Source organism: Hibiscus syriacus, unplaced genomic scaffold, assembly GCF_006381635.1.
Source record: "Hibiscus syriacus cultivar Baekdansim isolate YM2019G1 unplaced genomic scaffold, ASM638163v2 tig00117012_pilon, whole genome shotgun sequence".
Lineage (NCBI taxonomy): Eukaryota > Viridiplantae > Streptophyta > Magnoliopsida > Malvales > Malvaceae > Hibiscus > Hibiscus syriacus.
The window spans coordinates 1,355,727-1,377,381 of NW_024063524.1; the positions used below are offsets into that span (position 1 = coordinate 1,355,727).

The window sequence follows — 21,655 nt, forward strand, 5'->3', positions numbered from 1 at the left end:
AATATTTTGGATTGAATTACTTGTACGTGGTGACAAGATGGTGGAGGAAGATTGAAATTTCAAGCCTTGATAATTCTAAACCAGGGCAAAGCCTCTGCCCACCTCCAAATGGTGTAAAGCTGTTGTTGTTAACAGCAGCTCCAAGTCTCTGAAGAAACAAACAAATTAAACCCATTATTTTCTCTCTCTTAAATTTATGTTTTTCTGCAATTATTTTGAGCTATACCTCCCATCTCCATGGATAAAAAAGATATGGGTTTTCATAAATTTCCTCATCCATATGAACAGAAATAAAAGATGCTAGGACACACCATCCCTTTGGTATTAAATAACCTGCAAAAACAAAGTTCGTAAATGATTTTCCCCCATATTTATGCAGATTCAAGTTCAAAGCAACACTAGAATGAAACTACCTTTAATATCTATATCTCTAAGTGCTTTCCTCCAAACACCATTGATGATGTCGTAACCGGTTTTCGTCGGGGCACGAAATATTAATTTTGGCGGGGAAATTGATGTGAATAAATGGTTTTGAAAATAATTTGGGAGTCGCCATCGGCCTTTTGGGTCAGGTAGGTCGAATACCTAAAAAAAATATCTTTTAAAAGAGTTTTTAAGAAAACATCAATTAAAAGATAAACTGATCTGCGTTTTAACCAAAAATTCGTTCTTTTTAATAATAAAAGGGATTCGTGGTCGGTTACGTTTAGGGAAGGATTAGCACCCCTACAACGCCCAAAATTGGTACTTTTTTTTATTTATAAATTGTCTCTATTATTAAAATTTTTAAAATTCAAAAATATATTTAATTTATAATTCTATTATTTCAAAATTATATAAAAAATTTATTTATTTAAAAATATCTGAAAAGAACTTCTAGGTGCCTTAAGACAGCTCTTTTCTTTGATATTGATAAATATTAATTTAAATAATATTGTTTACTTTTTAATTTTAAAATATCAGAATAGGACATCCAGTTGTATTAAGACTGTCCTTTCTTCGATATTAAAATAAATATTTAAAAATTACTATTTATTATATATTTTATGAATATATAAAAATATTTAATAATATAATATAATAAAATAAAATAAAAATAAAAATACTATTAAAACAATATATTTAAAAACAATAAAATAAATGAAGACATATAAAAAACGGACTAAATTATAGTAAAAATAAAATTAAAAATCTAATTCATATTAATCAAAATTATAGGGATTAAATATGTTATTTCTTTATTTAATAATTTAGTGACTAAAATAAAATGATCTAAAATTCGGATATTATAATAAAATAAATTAAAAATAAACTAAGGATTAAAATATTATTTATTAAAATAATGGATTAAATCTGTAATTTATCCTAAATATATTATTTTAATATGAAGGACTAAATAAAAGAAATTAAAATTCGAAGACTGAATTAAAATTATTATAAATTCAGTTTAGTGACCAAAATATAAAATTTACAAGTTGGGAGGACTACGGACGGGATTTAACTATTTTGTAATTACGCGCATAGTCCTTCCCGAAACGACGTCGTTCGGGAAGGACTATAAATGGTCCAAACGGCTGGCCCGAAGGGCCAGCCATTTCATTTCTTCTTTTTTTTTCTTTAAGCAGAAGAGAGAGAGAGAGAGAATTCTCTCTGGCCTCTCTCTAGATTCCCTCACGGAGGGAATCCGGCAGCCGTCTGCCGCCGCGAGTGTCCCCGCCGGCCACCGCATCCGGTGGCCGGAAAATTTATTTTTATACTATTGGATAGATCGGACCGTCCTAAGGACGGTTCCGATGTTCTTTTTCCTTAAATGGCTCCCAATCGGAGCAGATCTATAAATATACCTTCGGTATTTTCGGTTCTCCGGCGATGTTCAGTGTTTCCGGCGACGGTCAAGGCTTCCTTGGTAAGCTTCTCTCCTCTCTTTTCCTTCTGTTTTTGTTTTTGCTCTGTTGGGATCGTTGGTAGTTTTATATCTCTCTCTATTTCCCTTTTTTTTTTCTTTTGGTTCTGTCTCTGTCCCTGGTTTTTTGTCTCCCTTTTCTTCTTTTTCTTTTTTCGCAGATGGGTGGTGGCTTTTATAGCCACCACCGGTGTTCGTCTCAGACCGGTCCGAAGAGGGGGCCTCGGTGAGTCACCGGACTACCAGTGGTGACTCACCCCGTAGCCTTGCATGGACGGCTGGCGTTGATCTTCTGGAAGCATCATTCGGGACGTGGCAGCGGCGGAGGCGGTGAGAGCTTCTGGAAGCAGCAGCGGCGGCGCTGGGACGTGTCCCTAGGGTATAGATACCCTAGGGTTCCTCTGGCAAATGGTGGACCGTTGGATCAAACCAGATCCAACGGTTGAGATTGAAGATGGCGGCTGGCTAGATTAGGGTTAGGAAACCCTAACTGGAAACCCAATATTTAGGGTTTCTGGTTGGATTTGGACCGGCTCTGGTTGGTTTGTAACTGGGCCGGTCCAATTGTAATTGGGCCTGTAATTATATTTTTTATTATTTATTTATTTTTAATAATATTTATATGTATTTAATATATTTAATAATAATAGTAATAATAATATAATAATAATAATAATAAATAATAATAATAATGATAATAGTAATAATAATAATAATAATAATAATATATAATAATAATAAATGGATAAAAAAATTTAGTATCTTCAGCTGCCCCTCTTTGCTCATTCTTGTGTTAACAAGAATAGGGCAAAGATGAAAAGATAATAAAATTTTTTATCCATTTGACTTTACTTTGATCATTATGGAGATATTGAATAAATTCTTTTTTTTTCTCCAAATAAGTTCTTCTTATTATGAACTTTCTGCTGGGGATGATGATGACCTCCTTTTTGTGATAGAGTCATTCAAAAGGTTGAATAAGCTCTTGATGAGTTCTTCTCATTATGAACTTTTTCTTCCTTCTTCAGATGAGTTCTCATTATGAACTTTACCTGGCAATGTTGATCCATCAAATGATGAATTCAAGCAAAAGGTTGAACAAATTCTTCTCATTATGAACTTCTTCTTCCTTCTTCAGATGAGTTCTTCTCATTATGAACTTTACCTGGCAATGTTGATCCATCAAATGATGAATTCAAGCAAAAGGTTGAACAAATTCTTCTCATTATGAACTTCTTCTTCCTTCTTCAGATGAGTTCTTCTCATTATGAACTTTCTCTGGAAAAGATGATCCACCAAATGATGGATTCAGGTAAAAGGTTGAACAAATTCTTCTCATTATGAATTTCTTCTTCCTTCTTCAGATGAGTTCTTCTCATTATGAACCTTCTCTGGAAAAGCTGTTCCATCAAATGATGGATTCAGGTAAAAGGTTGAACAAATTCTTCTCATTATGAACTTCTTCTTCCTTCTTCAGATGGGTTCTTCTCATTATGAACTTTCTCTGGAAAAGATGATCCACCAAATGATGGATTCAGGTAAAAGGTTGAACAAATTCTTCTCATTATGAACTTCTTCTTCCTTCTTCAGATGAGTTCTTCTCATTATGAACTTTCTCTGGAAAAGATGATCCACCAAATGATGGATTCAGGTAAAAGGTTGAACAAATTCTTCTCATTATGAATTTCTTCTTCCTTCTTCAGATGAGTTCTTCTCATTATGAACTTTCTCTGGAAAAGATGATCCACCAAATGATGGATTCAGGTAAAAGGTTGAACAAATTCTTCTCATTATGAATTTTCTTCCTTCTTCAGATGAGTTCTTCTCATGAACCTTCTCTTCAAAAATAATCCATCAATTGATAGATTTGAATCTTTGCTAAAATCTTTGAAATTCCTGTTAAAAATTCAACATAGATGAAAATGAATGAAAATGCACCTATTTTTGTAAACACCTAAAATATGATGCATGAATGTTAAGTTATTTGATTTCAGATTGGTGAACTGAGTATTTCTTCAATTGTAAAAACCCAATAGATTTTTCTTCTTCAAATGAAAGAAATCTATCATCTTTGACAAATGTAGATATAATGTCACAAAAATCTCTTGAGAATAAAACTCAATAGTATAGGCTCTGAAAAGCTTGCATTCAGGCAACATGTTGATTCTGATAACAACTCATCTGATTATGAAGTAACCTTTCAAGATGATTTCACAGATATCGATAGTTCTTCTAATACCGAGAAATCTTGAATTCTGATTCTGATGAGGAGAATAAACTGTTATACTTGACAAAAATGGGATTCTCAAAGGCTGAAGCTTCAATAGCCATGTAGAGATGTGTGGTCCAAATTCATTAATTGCAGAATTGGCAAATTTTATATGCTGCTCAAATGACTAAGGCTGCTGATGCACTTCTTCAGATCAAATAACTCAAAGAACACTTCCAGAAGATGCTATTGAGTATCCTTATTTTTACTATGAGCAAATTCATCTTCCAAATTCAATGATTGTTCTGTCCAACCAGATCAGATAACTCAAAGAACACTTCCAGAAGATGCTATTGGCAAATTCATCTTCCAATTCAATGCTTGATTCTATATAATCAGATCAAATAACTCAAAGAACACTTCCAGAAGATGCTATTGGCAAATTCATCTCTAAATTCAATGATTGTTCTGCTAAACTAGGTCAGATAACTCAAAGAACACTTCCAGAAGATGCTATTGGTAAATTCATCTTCCAAATTCAATGACTGTTCTGCTAAACCAGGTCAGATAACTCAAAGAACACTTCCAGAAGATGCTATTGGTAAATTCATCTTCCAAATTCAATGATTGGTTCTGTTAAACCAGGTCAGATAACTCAAAGAACACTTCCAGAAGATGCTATTGGTAATTCATCTTCCATTTAATGTTTGGACTGGGATATCACAGTACTTATTCGATGTAAAGCCAGAATTTGTAGATTCGAAGCATTTCCATGCTGCTACACTAAAAAAGGCTATATTCATAATCTGCCAACAGAGTTTCTCTTATTCTGCTTCTTTCATGTGCTGATGCTTTTCCATTGACAAAGAAATGATGGCCTTCTTGGAATCCAAGAATAAAGTTAAACTGTTTATAAACATGTACAGGAAGTGCCAAATTGACAGAAAGGATCTGTAAGGTTCTTGAAGCTTATGACAATGAGCCACCTTAGAGTGTCCAGAAGTATGTTCTTAATGAATGCTGAAAATGGAATCTAGTATGGGTTGGAAGGAATAAAGTTGCTCCACTTGAACCTGATGAGGTGGAAATGCTTCTAGTTTTCTTTAAAAACCATACACAAGGATCTATATAGAGACATATTTCCCAGTGATATCAATGTCTTGTTTCCTTTTGTTGGAATCAGTGCTGCAAAGATCACCTTCTATTGTCTTAGTATATCTTTGAAAACAGATGTGCAAGAACTGAATGGTGATCGGTTGGAGCAATTGATGAGTAGATTTGACGGATTCGACTTTGTTGTCGGTAGAATCCCGTGTAATAATCTTGATGTTCATGGCTTTAAGCTAGTGATGATTTGCCTACTTTGTATTCCATGTATTTAAAAGTATTAACATAAAGTGATATTCAGAAATCTTTAAATTATTTCAAAATTATGTTAATTCAATAGAAAAGAATAAATTGAATTTCCAAAAATAAATTGTCTCTCAAATAAATTGAACTTGAAATAGATAGAATTGTATTCAAAGTTATGGCAAACATAAGAATGATAAAATTCAAATGTCTCAACAAATTATAAGCATAAGTATTTCTAAATTAATCAAGTTGACACAATTTAGAGATGATGTAAGCTTTTGTCTGGAAGATCTCAAACGTTGTTGAAATGCTTGTAGATGTGAAGTTTCTTCCAAACTGTCAAAATCTTAAGAGAATTCAATTGCCGGATGCCTAATATCAACCTGCATTTGAGCCGCCTTTTCAGGTTTTCAACTCAAATCCTTCCTTTGATTACAAGATGCCCTTTGCGGGTTTTCACCTTGACCCCCTTCATTCTGCTTTGACCTGAATTGTTGTGGAATTATACCGGCTAAAGAAAGTTGTTGGAATATCCAAACAAACGGAGATTTAATTTCAGAAATGTCAGTTGCTTTCTTTCTGTTCTCTTCCTGAATTGCATTCACGTTTTTATCTCCCATGATTTGGCAATGGATGATTTGATGCAGATGGTGTAAATTCCAACTTTCCAGTGTTGATCAAATTTTGAACCACCCTTTTGAATGCTAAACAGTTTTCAATGGAATGACCCGTAATTCCTTCATGGTAAACACAGTGTGCCTTTGTATCATACCAAGGAGGGAATGGTGGTTGCATGGGAACCAAAGGATAAGGCCGTATAACATCTGCTTTTAACAGCGAATCATAGATCTCTGCATATGGTACTGGTAAAGGTGTAAAAGATAACCTTTCATTTTCCTTTCGAGATCCTCTGGAATCTGCTCGATTAGTGTTTGTTTCCTCTTTCTTAACCCTTGGCTGGGTTATTGTAACACTTTTCGATGAATCCTTGCTGTAAGAATTTGCATTGTTGACTTCATTCTCCTTTTTCCGTACGTAGTCTTTTGGAACTAGACCCATCATTTGATTCAATCTTGCCACTTTTCAAGACATTTTCAATTCTCCAGAAATGACCAAATCTGCAAAATTTCTGGTTGCATTCCCCATTAGATGGTTTAAATAAGGAGCCTTCAATGTATGGACAAACATCACTGTGGCCTCTTTTTCTGACAAAGGTGGTTGAACTTGGGCGGCAGTGTCACGCCATCTCTGGGCATACTGTCTGAATGTTTCATTATTCTTTTTCTCCAAGTTTTGAAGAGTCCATCTGTCAGGGACCATGTCTGTCACATGGCGGTACTGCTCTAAAAATGCTTTAGCCAAATCTTTCCAAGATCTAATGTTGGCTTTGGTCAATTGAGTATACCATTTTAAAGCCGGTCCTGTCAAACTATCCTGGAAGCAGTGAATTAACAATTTTTCGTCCTTCACATATCCTGCCATTCTTCGACAAAACATAGTAATGTGGGATGAAGGGCATGTAGTACCGTTATATTTATCAAATTCGGGAGCTTTGAACTTGATAGGGAGGATTAGGTCTGGAACCAAACTCAACTCACTAACATCAAATCCATAGAATGATTCAGTTATTTCCACGGATTTCATTCGCTCTTCTAAGCTCTTGATCTGTCTGGTCAGTTCTTCATTTACTTTTTGTTTCTCATTTAGCTCATTCAAATCTGGGATCAACTGATCAGTATTAAGATCCCCTACTTTCACATCTGATATAAGTGGATTTTTGCTTGAAGATGCGGGATCCACTTGTTGATCTTCATGTGGTTTAGCTTCTTGTAATGCAGATGTACGAGCATTGATTTGTATAGGGGTAGTACCAGAGTGATAAATTGGTTCTGGTGAAAAACCTAGAGGATACATAGATTCTTGATCAAAAGATACAGGATTTTCATGCATTTTTCCACTGATAGCCTGCCTTTTAAACATGTCATCTATCTTCTTCATCATACTGTCTTGTGAATTAGCAATACTGGCTTCAATTTTTTCCAACTTCATTCTCATTTCTTTGTTCTTTATGATGCTGTTCCTCAATACGCGTATTTTATCCTCCATAATTCTCTTAGTAGCTTGTCTAGTACCGTAGTGATGTAGTATTTCTCTTTTGGCCAGAGTAACTGCGATTGAAAAATCTTTTAATATTATTTTTTCAAATTTTAATTGATGAATTTTAACTTAATAATAAAATAATTCATAGTGAAAATTATGAATGAATGATGAATGTATGCAAAATGCATGTATGTAAAAACATTGATCAAAAAGTTAACTGTCATAGAACAACTTTCATCGGCATACAAAAGTTTCTTTATAATATTTCAGGACTACAGATAAGGCATAGCTTTCCTATTAAGCTCTATAACTTCTTTCATTAACCATGAAACCTTCTTTCCAAACTTAGAAACTGGATCAACTTGATGCTCAATTATTTCGGCTTCAACAGCTAGTTCCCCAACATATCTGGCAACCTCGCTCATTTGTACCATGGCCTCGAACACCATATTGCTTCTTTCTTCACTTCTTTCGACATAGAACTCAGTTGACTTTTGCCATTGTTCAGTTGTTCCTTCAAGAGTTTGCTCTAACTCAGTGATTCTGACTTGACAATTGTGCAGAATTTTTTCAAGATCTCTAATGCGTCTTCGTAGTGAAGCATTTTCCTCATTACTTTCTTTGAGATCATTAGGTCCTAGACGAACCTTTTCTTGAAACAATGATTCTTCAAGTTGCAAAATGTAAGCATTAAACTCTGAGTTTTTGTTTCTAGACTGATCCAGATCCTCTTCAAGTTTTGTTCGTGCTTCTTGCGTTCTTTGATTAAGCTTCTGGATTTGAACATCTTTGTTTCTGCATCTTTGCATCCAATTGCTAGCCACCTCCTGCTCTACCTCAAGTCTGGTGTTGAAATTTTTTCTTTCTAGCTCCCATTTTTCTTTTTCAACATTGGATTCTTCCATCTTTTGGCATCTGACTTCAAGTTCAGCAATCAAATGGTTCATTTCAGATTCAAATCCCTTGAACATGATATTTTTCTCGCCTTCAAATTTATCAAAGATGTCATTCTTCATCTCTTCTAAATCTTTGGCTCGATCCTTTTCTCTTTGTATTTCATTCATGATCTCGCGGTGTTCAGCCTTGTGTTTTATAATTCGCTCTCTTCTGTCAACCTCGAAATCTTCCATTTTTTGCTTTCCTTTTTCCAGGCTTTTGAGTAGACGGCTATTCTTTCCTTTCAGATCTTCAACTCGTCTTTTCTCAATGTTTAATTCTCTGGTCATTTGTACCGTCGATTGGCCGGGTCCTGATGCTTTTCGGGATTTATATAACTCCTGGTAATTTTTCTGTAAGGCTCTGTACTCATCCTCACCTTTTTCTTTATCTTTTCTCAACATTGCACATTGTGATGAATGAAGTCAATGTCAACCCCCAACATAGCTTTGTCTTGTCTCATTTGCTCTAACTCTTTCGACCAGCTATCTCTTTCTGCTTCAAACTCAGCTTTCAATATTTCAATCTCTGATGGAACCACCTTAATGCGATCTTCCATAGAGATATCCTCATTTTGATCTGGTAAAGGAATATTTTCGTTTTTTCTGACAGATCTCCAATCTTCATAATCAGGAGTTAGCATTTCTTTTGCTGCTTTAGCTCGAATACAAAAAGTTGTTTTCCAAGCTGTAACGGCTTCCATGATATTTCTTTTATAATTTTTGCTGTGAAATGCGAACTCAGATGACTGTAGTCCAGCAGTGACAGGTACAAATTGACGACCTTCATACTGTCTTATAACCAGCAGTGGTGCATATCCAATTCCTCCCCATAATCCGAGCAGCATTATCCAGTTGTAATCACCACACCTGTAAAAGAATTCCCTTTGTATTTGCCACGGGGCTCGCCAAACAACGTCATTGCTTTGCAGATTTCGAAAGGCATTAATCCACATATCTTTCTTAATTTCTTTAGGCCATTCCTGCTCTAGAAATTCTTTTAATGGTGAGTAATCCGTATTGAAGCGTCGGTATGAAACCTTTTCCGTCCTCCAGAAATGACTACGGATCCAAACATATAGCAACTGGGTACACCCTAAGAATCGTCCACCTCCTAACCTTCTGCAAGCATTTAACGATCTGAAGGTCTCTGCTAGGATGGCAGAAACATGATTAATCTTCTTCATTAGCTGTTCAAACAAGTCTACCACTGCAGCTTCAATATATCCCAATACTTTTGGGAATATGACCATACCATATATACCCAGAGCAAATAGATCGAATCGTACTTTAGCATCTGGATGACTCTGAATAAGCTCTCTGATGTTGGTCCAAGCAATGCCTTCGCTTTCGCCTTTTTGTTTTGTACGGGATGCTACCCATTCTTCTCGTACCCCAGCAATCTTTGCTAATTTAACTCGAAAGGGCTGAGTTTTAATTGACTTTGAATATATTCGATTCTCCAAAGCACTTTCAAGATGTAACAAAGTTGTATATTCTTCAATAGTAGGGACCAAGTCCTCCTTATTGAAAGTGAAGCAATTGTACCATGGATTCCAGAATTGAACTAGGGCTCTGAGTAATTCATCATCAACTTCAACATAGAGCAAATATGGGATGTCTCCATAAGTCTGATAAAACTGCAATTTTTTGTTTGAATCCCAACTTTCCCAAATGCTTCGCAAATCTTGCATATCATTTCTTTTTAGTGAAACTGAAGCATAACTGGCCAAATCAGATACATAATCATCCTGCAGACTATCTCCTTCTTGTCTTTGTAAATCTTCAGCCCACTGTCTTACTTCTGAGTTTAGAATTACTTGACTTGAACACTTTTATCCATAGATGTAGGCTTTCCAATGAGACAATTAACACAATGATCAATGTCTTTTATCCTGTATGATGCAATGCAAACAGAAAAATAAAGAACACACAAAGAAAATCAATTAGTTTACATAATAAGAAATTTAATAATAATATTTACATAAATATTCTTTATTTAAACATGCTTTTCTGAATTTAAAAAAATTTAAATAAACATGTAACTTAAACAATAATAAATTAACAGAAAGACAGAATTCATTTCTCCTGTGTGTACACCTATTTTGGACAAAATTTTGGCATGACTTCGGATTGGAAGAGTTTCTAAGGTTTTTTATATGCAGGGTTTCAGATCTAAGAATCAAGGTACCCGAATTGTCCTTGTTAGTGCCCCCTTAGGCTGCTAACCCTCAATCCTAGTCCATCACAGACTAAAGTGGATCGAGTTCAATTCGAGGGGATACATTTCTCTATGCCTGACACGGAGAATAAATTCTCACGAAGACATAGAGCATATGAACCCCGAAAGCTACTTGCTAGGTCTGACACGGAGAATAAATTCTCACGAAGACGTCGCTTTCACTTCCACTTAAAAGGGACAACTCAATTATAGAGCTTTATGTAATGCAATGCAAGTGTTGTGTGTGAGGAGAAATGTTCAAACCTTTGACAGAAAAATAAATACTGAAATAAAATGCTTGCAAATAAAATAAAACATATAAATGTTATAAAAATAATAAATAAATGAAAAGAATGAAAAGAAAGAATTAAAATTAAATATATAAATTTTTAATTTTTAACTAATAGAGACAATTTATAATTAAATTTTTAAAAGTTTGACCAAAGTTCCCCAGCGGAGTCGCCAAGCTGTCGTAACCGGTTTTCGTCCGGGCACGAAATATTAATTTTGGCGGGGAAATTGATGTGAATAAATGGTTTTGAAAATAATTTGGGAGTCGCCATCGGCCTTTTGGGTCAGGTAGGTCGAATACCTAAAAAAAATATCTTTTAAAAGAGTTTTTAAGAAAACATCAATTAAAAGATAAACTGATCTGCGTTTTAACCAAAAATTCGTTCTTTTTAATAATAAAAGGGATTCGTGGTCGGTTACATTTAGGGAAGGATTAGCACCCCTACAACGCCCAAAATTGGTACTTTTTTTTATTTATAAATTGTCTCTATTATTAAAATTTTTAAAATTCAAAAATATATTTAATTTATAATTCTATTATTTCAAAATTATATAAAAAATTTATTTATTTAAAAATATCTGAAAAGAACTTCTAGGTGCCTTAAGACAGCTCTTTTCTTTGATATTGATAAATATTAATTTAAATAATATTGTTTACTTTTTAATTTTAAAATATCAGAATAGGACATCCAGTTGTATTAAGACTGTCCTTTTCTTCGATATTAAAAATAAATATTTAAAAATTACTATTTATTATATATATTTATGAATATATAAAAATATTTAATATATATATAAAATAAAATAAAAATAAAATACTATTAAACATATATTAAAAACAAAAAATAAATGAAGACATATAAAATAACGGACTAAATTATAGTAAAATAAAATTAAAATCTAATTCATAATTAATCAAAATTATAGGGATTAAATATGTTATTTCTTTATTTAATAATTTAGTGACTAAAATAAAATGATCTAAAATTCAGATATTATAATAAAATAAATTAAAAATATAAACTAAGGATTAAAATATTATTTATTAAAAATAATGGATTAAATCTGTAATTTATCCTAAATATATTATTTTAATATGAAGGACTAAAATAAAAGAAATTAAAATTCGAAGACTGAATTAAAATTATTATAAATTCAGTTTAGTGACCAAAATATAAAATTTACAAGTTGGGAGGACTACGGACGGGATTTAACTATTTTGTAATTACGCGCATAGTCCTTCCCGAAACGACGTCGTTCGAGAAGGACTATAAATGGTCCAAACCGGCTGGCCCGAAGGGCCAGCCATTTCATTTCTTCTTTTTTTTTCTTTAAGCAGAAAGAGAGAGAGAGAGAGAGAATTCTCTCTGGCCTCTCTCTAGATTCCCTCACCGGAGGGAATCCGGCAGCCGTCTGCCGCCGCGAGTGTCCCCGCCGGCCACCGCATCCGGTGGCCGGAAAATTTATTTTTATACTATTGGATAGATCGGACCGTCCTAAGGACGGTTCCGATGTTCTTTTTCCTTAAATGGCTCCCAATCGGAGCAGATCTATAAATATACCTTCGGTATTTTCGGTTCTCCGGCGATGTTCAGTGTTTCCGGCGACGGTCAAGGCTTCCTTGGTAAGCTTCTCTCCTCTCTTTTTCCTTCTGTTTTTGTTTTTGCTCTGTTGGGATCGTTGGTAGTTTTATATCTCTCTCTATTTCCCTTTTTTTTTCTTTTTGGTTCTGTCTCTGTCCCTGGTTTTTTGTCTCCCTTTTCTTCTTTTTTCTTTTTTTCGCAGATGGGTGGTGGCTTTTATAGCCACCACCGGTGTTCGTCTCAGACCGGTCCGAAGAGGGGGCCTCGGTGAGTCACCGGACTACCAGTGGTGACTCACCCCGTAGCCTTGCATGGACGGCTGGCGTTGATCTTCTGGAAGCATCATTCGGGACGTGGCAGCGGCGGAGGCGGTGAGGGCTTCTGGAAGCAGCAGCGGCGGCGCTGGGACGTGTCCCTAGGGTATAGATACCCTAGGGTTTCCTCTGGCAAATGGTGGACCGTTGGATCAAACCAGATCCAACGGTTGAGATTGAAGATGGCGGCTGGCTAGATTAGGGTTAGGAAACCCTAACTGGAAACCCAAATATTTAGGGTTTCTGGTTGGATTTGGACCGACTCTGGTTGGTTTGTAACTGGGCCGGTCCAATTGTAATTGGGCCTGTAATTATATTTTTTATTATTTATTTATTTTTAATAATATTTATATGTATTTAATATATTTAATAATAATAGTAATAATAATAATAATAATAATAATAATAATAATAATGATAATAGTAATAATAATAATAATAATAATAATAATAATATTAATAATAATAATATGGATAAAAAAATTTAGTATCTTCAGATAATGTTTGCCAGTCTAAAAGTTTCACTTATTACCTAACAAACAGGGGAAAAAACATATAACAAATTCCATTTTAGCTGTAAAAAGAAACCTTGAGAGCATCTTCACTTGAATTTGAGACTCGCATTTTGAGTGAAAGGCAAAGACAAGTAGTCAGTCCAACTATAATCTTCACCAGAATCCTCCTTTTTCTTCTTTATTTCCATGTTCTCGTCCTGCAGATATCAACATCAAAACTATACATTAAAAATCTTCTCTTTCTCTCTCTTTTTGCTTCAAAAAGAAAAAATTACTAAAAAAAACTTGCTTTTTCTATGAAAGAAGCCAAAACTAATGTCAATGATCACTTTTACTTTATCGTTTCTTCATGAAGTAAAAAAATCTTCTCTTTCTCTCTCTTTTTGCTTCAAAAAGAAAAATGTACTAAAAAACACTTGCTTTTTCTATGAAAGAAGCCAAAACTAATGTCAATGATCACTTTTACTTTATCGTTTCTTCATGAAGTAAAAAAATCTTCTCTTTCTCTCTCTTTTGCTTCAAAAAGAAAAATGTACTAAAAAAACACTTGCTTTTCTATGAAAGAAGCCAAAACTAATGTCAATGGATCACTTTTACTTTATCGTTTCTTCATGAAGTAAAAAAAAAAAAAAGGAGATGACTATTTAACTCAATTAGTAGAGCACAAGATTTTTAATTTTGAGATCATGAGATTGAGTCCTACTAAAGGTATTTTATAATTCAGAAGTCTTATACAGAAACTACTCTCAACCTAATGTTAAAGACAACCTACTATCTTACATCTTCTTAATCTATTACATATGAAAACAAGGTACATCTATTTTTCATGAAGTAAAAAAGGTAGAGTACAGACTTCAGAACTGTCAAGTATCTTTAGTTCATTTTTTTTCAACATTTTTCTCTTTAATTCTAACCTTAAAAGAGCGTCTCCATGAAACTTCTTCATTTACTTTCTCCAGCAGAGAGATTTTTACATGAAAGCAAGCCAACTTATAATTTTTTGTACTTCTTATGTAGTTTCCATGTCTTGTCCAAAGCTAGCCAAGTAGCCAACACAGTTCCAATACAACAATTACCAGTTAAGTTCTAATCTGTGTTATCTTTTTGAGATAAATGCAGAAATCCTCTTGATAAACTACATGGTTTCGAATATTTTCTTTTTGCATAAAAAAAAACTCATGTGAATCAAAGTTTATGATCCCAAAAGTACAAATAGTAATGCCAGAAGAAGGGTTCATCGAAAATCTGACAAAGGAAAAGGAAAATAAAAAAAAAATAAGGGCGATGAGGGTAGCAGTACTATCTCTTATAGGTAGAGGTGGGTATACGGGCTACCCGCCCGTTTAGCCTGCGAGTTTTGATGGTGCGGGCTTAAACGGTGTGGGCTAAAAAGCCCGTATTCATAAACGATTTTGAATTTTAAGGCCCGCGGTCCGTCCATTTAACCCGCGGGCTAAACGGGCTTACTCGCGGCCCGTTTAATAAAAATAATTTTAAATGCTTTAAATACAATAAAAAATAATGTTTTAACTTACTACACCTTTAAAAATGATCGAACAACTTGAAAATGAAGGTAGCACTGTCAAAATAATAAATAATATTTAAATTTTATTTTAAATAGCCGAAAATGATTATAAAATAATTTTTTTAATTTTTTAATCATTAATATATATATATATATAATGATATAATTACTTAAACTCAAATTAAAAAACAATATTCACTTATATCACTAAATTGAAAAACAAATAAAACAATAATCATATTATACTTTTATAAAACACGATTATTCAAGGCTATAATATGAATACACAAAAGTGTCTGAAAGTATAAATTCAAACATAAAAATTTAACAAAATCAAACATTATACAAATCTAACAAGAAAGTTGTCAAGTGTTTCTAATAATTGTATTTTATGGATACTTTAGAGAAATACTAAAACATAATATGAAAATATAAAATAAAATACTTACAGTATAAGAGTAAATTTGAAAGATACAATTATACTAAAATTGATAAAATATAAGTCATTAATTTGTTAAAATATATTTATTTTGTAAAAGTCTTTAAAAGTTGAAAAGTATATTTTTAATTTTTTATTTTACTTTTCTTTCTTATTTTTAATCCAAATATTACGTGTCATGTGATATATTATTAGAATATCACGTGACTTTTTATAATTAAAGAACAAAATGGATAACATACTTCATGAAAAAAAAAATAAAGGTCAAAATTAAATAAAAAAAACTTTAAATACCAAAATGATAATGATGTATATTTAAATGAAAAAAATATCAAGCAACGGTAAAATTATGACAAACACCCTAATAAATTTAAGAACTATAATAGTTTATTGATCAATATCAAGCAATAGTAGCTTAAATTTATGACAATCATATTTATAAGTAATTTATTTTCTGTTTCTATAAAATTCTTTAGGTTTATTTTCTCTAAAATTTTATAAATTTTAAATTAAGCGGGTTTTAGCGGGTTTAACGGGTAGCCCGCGGTTATACCCATTAAACCCGCGGGTTTAACGGTCCGGGCTAAAAAACTCGCAATTTAAACGGTCTTCAATTTTTAAGGCCCGAAGCCCGCACGAATTGTGGATTAAACAGGTAGCCCGCGGGCCTTAGCCGATATACCCATCTCTACTTATAGGCCAAAGTATGGTCTATTTTATGACAGAATTTGGGGCCCTCCAAACGAACAATCTGACTTACACGTGCATGTTCTCGTGTGTCCAATGAAAAATATGGAGCCATGAAAGATACTTTTGCATTTCCAAGGTGAAATTAAAAAAAAAAAAAGTCATATAGTTGACGTTGGCATTGATGAAATCAAAATAATCCTAGCGGTCGTATAAAAAAAAGAAAAATGTAAAATGTTGTGTATGTATGATACGTACCATCAACTGGTGGCGGGAAACAGGGCAGTCAGTGAGGAATTTGACAGCTAGGGTCATCGCCATGGGAACAGTCTCTTCTCCAGGGATCATCATCTCTATTATGTTACCACCTATGAAATCCAACGGCAGAGATTGCTTCTCACTTCTTCAGTGTCACGTAACAGCACCTCCACTGCATCCCTGGCCATACCCTTTTCGTCCGTTTTCTCCATACCCAATTTCCTTTCCTCTACCATCTTTTTCACACATATATTCACCTTCAGAGATTTATATAGTCTGGTTCCTGGAAATTTGATGGGCAAACAAATTAAACCTTTGATGAATTCTTGGAATTATCTCTTCAAAAATTCCAAATCTTCACAGGCACCAATACTCATCAAAACATTCACCAAAACCTTGAATGTTATCTGACATTTCCATTAACCATAGTCAAAGACATGAATATATTTGGAATTAATAAAAGAACGAACCTTTTTGGTTTCTTCTTGAACTTGTACTAGCTGCATGTCTTGCCAAGAACCCAGGGTTAATTTGACAGAGTTTTCGATATGCGTGGTGATACGGGTTTTAAGCTCTGGGAATCTGAAGAAACCTCCGATGAGTGCATGGACTCGCTTCTGGAGATTACCATTCATATGAAGTATGGAATGTTCACCAAGCAACTCTCACTACAAGAAATTTAGATTGATTTAATAAAATTATTAATCACTAAAAGTATTAAATTTATCACGATATATTTATTTTGATTAATTTTATTTATTATAATGTTTGTTAGAAAAATATTGTCATGTAAAGTATATTGTGATAAAATTGTGTTTCTTACCATTATATAGTATTTATTGTAACAATAAAATTTCATTACTATAATTAACTTATCAAAATAAAATATTTGTCACAATTAATTAATAATTTCGTCACCAGAAGTATATTTTATCATAGCTAACTTATATTTAAACATCAAATATAAAGAGTTTTTGTGACGAAAAAACATAATGCAACGAAAGTTATTTTGTCGCAATTGCTATTTCGTCACTAAATGTAACTTACAGAGATAAAATATTTGTTAAAATAAAATAATTATTTTATCACAGTTAAGTTAAATTATAACATCAAAAAAAAATTCGTGACAAAAGACATATTACAACAAAATTTATTCTCACTACTTTTATTTCGTCACTAAATATTTTTTATAACATTTTACAGTGATTAAATATTTTTTTTATAATTTATTATTGTGAAAAAATATTATTTTTCATAATTTTTTTATAATGAGAAATTAATATTTGTTATAAATTATTATTTTGATTAAATAAATTTATCAAAAGATGTTTTTTGAGAAAATATTGTGACAAAATAAATTTAACATAATTTTTTATTTTGACTAAATTTAAAGTTATTGTGACTAAATAAATTTGTTATAAATGATTATTGTAAAAAATATTATTTGCCATAACTTTTTATATTAAGAAATTAATATTTATTATAATTTGTTGTTATAACTAATTAAAATTGTCATAATTTGTTATTTTGAAAAAATATTTTGACTAAACACATTTGTCATAATTTTTTATTTTAACTAAATTTAATTTGTTCTTTTGTTTATATAAATTATCATAATTTGTTATTTTGTCTAAATAAATTATCATAAATTATCTTTCTTGCAGGGCACATATACAGATATAGGGTATCATCTGAAACAATAGCAAATTGTTCTCTGTCATCACTTGTATTTCTCCTCTTATTTGATCCATACTAAAAAAAATCAGACTAAAAATGAGCTCGCTTCCCATAGCTATTCCTCTGTCCCGCCATTATTATTAGCAAATATTTCCTGCAATTATAAAACTTTTCAAAGATTTACAAAATGAACAAATCTTGAGGATCAAACCACCCAAAATGTAAAGCAACGGCACAAAAGCTAAACAACAGACCAAATCAAAAGGTAAGGTGGGCATATTTTCATTTTTGAATCATCAAAGCATAATTCAGATGACAATAAATTTCCATTTGATTGTTGGTTTTACAACAACTTGCTTATACAAACAAAAAGAACAAAAGAGGTGTTTAGATAGAAACGAAAACATATTTTTGGAAAATTAAAAGTTTTCACCTTAATGAACACCAAAATGTAGAAAACTACTTTCACACATAAAATTTGTACTTCAATAAGCACTAGATTCCATACATTGGTTCATCTTTTAGAAAATAAGATCTAGAAAATTTTCAATAAAATGAAAAACAAATATAAAATAACTTTATTCCTAAGAATATTTAATATTCATAAAATATCCATGCAAATGCATACCTATGTATTTACAGTAATGTCATGAAGGACTAAAAACATATATATTAAAAATAAGATGGCGGGATGTAAAACAACAAATAAATGAAGTATACATGCTAAAGGTTAAAATGCAACTTGGCAGAATTACAAGCACTGGAAATAGAATAAATCTCGAACACACATAGGATTAAAATGAAAAGCTTCATAATGACGTGCTGAATTTATAAATAGTATGAAATACAAACAAACAGACAAGATAAATTAAAATGAAATATGCAAAAATTTAGAGGCCAAAATTCGAAACCTGAAAATCGTTTGTTTCAGCATTAACATAAGCAGAAGTAACACATCACTATTAACATCTATGTCAGTATGACAATGAATTTTTGCGTGTCATCTTAATTAAACATTTAAGACACCAATCAAAGGAATTACATGCCATACGTTTCCAAAACAACATAACCAAAAGTTACACATCATATGACTAGACAAAAAAAACAGATATTACGTAAGAACTTAGATATTTAAGTAAATAAACCTAAGATATAAAGGATTACAGAGAGGAATATCCCCTCTTCCAAAACACGCAGGTTGGTAGAGTACCAAACGTCGTTGCTTCCATAATGGTATAATATCCTTTTTAGGGTTTAAGAAAACCATCCGTTTTCACACTTACCCCGCCAGAAAACCTCCACTTTCATTTCACACTAAAAATGATAAATTTACATAGAAGATTATTCATTACGCCAAGATTGAATTAAAACCCAAAAGATAACACTCGAGCAAACAATTAACAGATACTAGAATGAATCATTGGAAATTCCTATTATTTAATAACATTGACGAAGTATGTTGCTAAAGTACCAAAATAATGCAACTGGTAACATCATTTTTGCAAACATGCACTCACACCATGAAAGTGTGAAACATCTAATAAAAAATCCAAGGATAAAAAAAATGTTTCAGTACAAATCAACAAGAAGTTCCAAGTACTTGAAGCCATCAAAAACCAAACAAAGGAATAAATGCAAATGGAAGTAAATATAGTAGTAATTCATAGCAAAAAAGAGGGAATGATCATCAATGTCTCAACACCATCAGATTTTAGCCATAGGTTCCATATAAGATGATGCATACATGAACATGATCAAATCAATCAGTGTTCCTCAATTGCAATAGACCGTGAGAAACATTATCATACTAACATTTGTGCCAAAGGGACCTACATGATTGTTCACATCTTCAAGGATTTTCTAGAGTTCGTACTCAAGTTCCTCGCGCTCATGACAAGTAGCAATTTGCATTACATCCTCAACTGTTTTCTTCACATAAGTATCCGCTGACTCGGCAGAGAAATGGTGAACGAGGGAAGAAGCAGAAGAGGAAGGAGAAATGTGAGATTTCAAGGGAAGCGTCACCGTTTTAGAAGCGGATCGGCAAAGAAGTGCGGATAGAGATTTTGAACTGTGAAGTGAGTAGCCTTCTCCACATATTTCAGAACTCGAAGGGATTTTGTTCAGTTCTTTTGGTGATCTCAGGTCTCGCCCATATCTTGATGCTGCTGCATGAGGGTGCGAGAATTGCAGAACGAGAACGCAGAGGCGGCGGAAGTGGAAGATGAGGTCATGGTGGAGGAAGAGTAAACTCCATCGCTCTGGTGATCTTTCGGTTGATTGCCTCCGAGGTCGCCATAGACGGTTGAAAAATTGTGGTTTTGCATTTAAACATTAACCGTAACGCTTCCAATTTTCTCTTCCGATCAGCGGAAGAGAGAGAATGTGAGCATTTTTTTATTGCTCTCCCTGGATCAATTGAGAATGGGAGCTCCCCCTCCTTTCTTCGTTGCCCTATCTCACAAAAGTGTTTATGATGGCTAGACGGGCTTGGGGTTCGTATTGGCCAATATTTGGGTCTTGAAATTGACCTAAAAATAATAAAATTAAATTAATATTTAATATTTAATAATTATAATAATAAAAATAAAAATGATAAAAAAATTCTGGAAAAAACGAGTGTCTACATATACGATAAGAGAAAAAGACTTGATTATACAATATGATGCAATTCTTCCTACTGTTAAAATTTATAAAATATTTTTATAATGGTAAGATATTATTTTATTGAGTTTTTCGATTATTAAAAATTACGAAATAATTATTTATTATTCATATGTTTTAAAATTATTTTTATTAAAAAATTGATGATCATTGAGTTAGATGATGATAGTGATAATAATGGTGGTGGTGGTGGTGAAAATGAAGATATAGACGACCAATATGAAGACGAAAAGGAGGATGATTACTTATAATTTTACGTGAGACAATTATTTTATTAAAATATATTATTTAGTTTAATTAATTACGATTGTTTGTATGATTCTAAATGAAATTACTTTTAATTTGTTCAATTATGCATATTGATTTATTCAATTTATTTACTTGGTTAAATTATTTACATAATTATAATTAAGAAAAAAAATTAAAATTAGCTTCGTAAAAAATAAATGAAAACATTTTGATAATATATTTTGTTATTATATTTTATTTGAAAATGCCATTGAATTATATATATCATAGAAAATTGTTTTTTTTAGCATTTTATTTTTATAATAATAATAATTTTATTTTCTCATTATAATCAAAATGTATAACTACAAGCATATTTTTTTTATAAAAGAACTAAAATCATTTATTAATTAAAAAATAGATTTTTTGTTGTTATAATTTTTCTATAACAATAACTATAAAACTTTTATTATATAACATTTTTGGCACCAAAAAATAGGGAGAAATTGTTCTAATAGTATAATTTTTCATAATGATTAAAATATATAACTACAAAAATAATTGATTACAAAAAACTTTAATTTTACTATATGATGTGATATTTTTTTCTATAACAGTAACTATAAATTATAATTACAAAACTTATCAATATCACTTTTTGAAACAAAAAAAAAGTGGAAAAAATATTTATCACAATATATGTCATCACTATAATTAAAATTTATAACTACAAGTATAATTTGTCACAAAAAT

At 32.1% G+C, this 21,655-nt stretch overlaps 1 protein-coding gene across 1 annotated transcript; it reads right to left on the bottom strand.

Annotated features, from left to right (window-relative positions):
- Positions 1-9: 9 nt before the first annotated feature.
- On the bottom strand, positions 10-16,968 carry LOC120195353 (3-epi-6-deoxocathasterone 23-monooxygenase CYP90C1-like). Its single transcript, XM_039197409.1, is given in 8 exon segments — positions 10-148; positions 227-333; positions 414-462; positions 13,412-13,441; positions 13,532-13,621; positions 16,334-16,476; positions 16,479-16,665; positions 16,804-16,968. Coding segments are annotated over 8 exon segments (903 nt in total). The 3' UTR covers positions 10-16.
- Between the last annotated feature and the right edge of the window lie 4,687 nt (positions 16,969-21,655).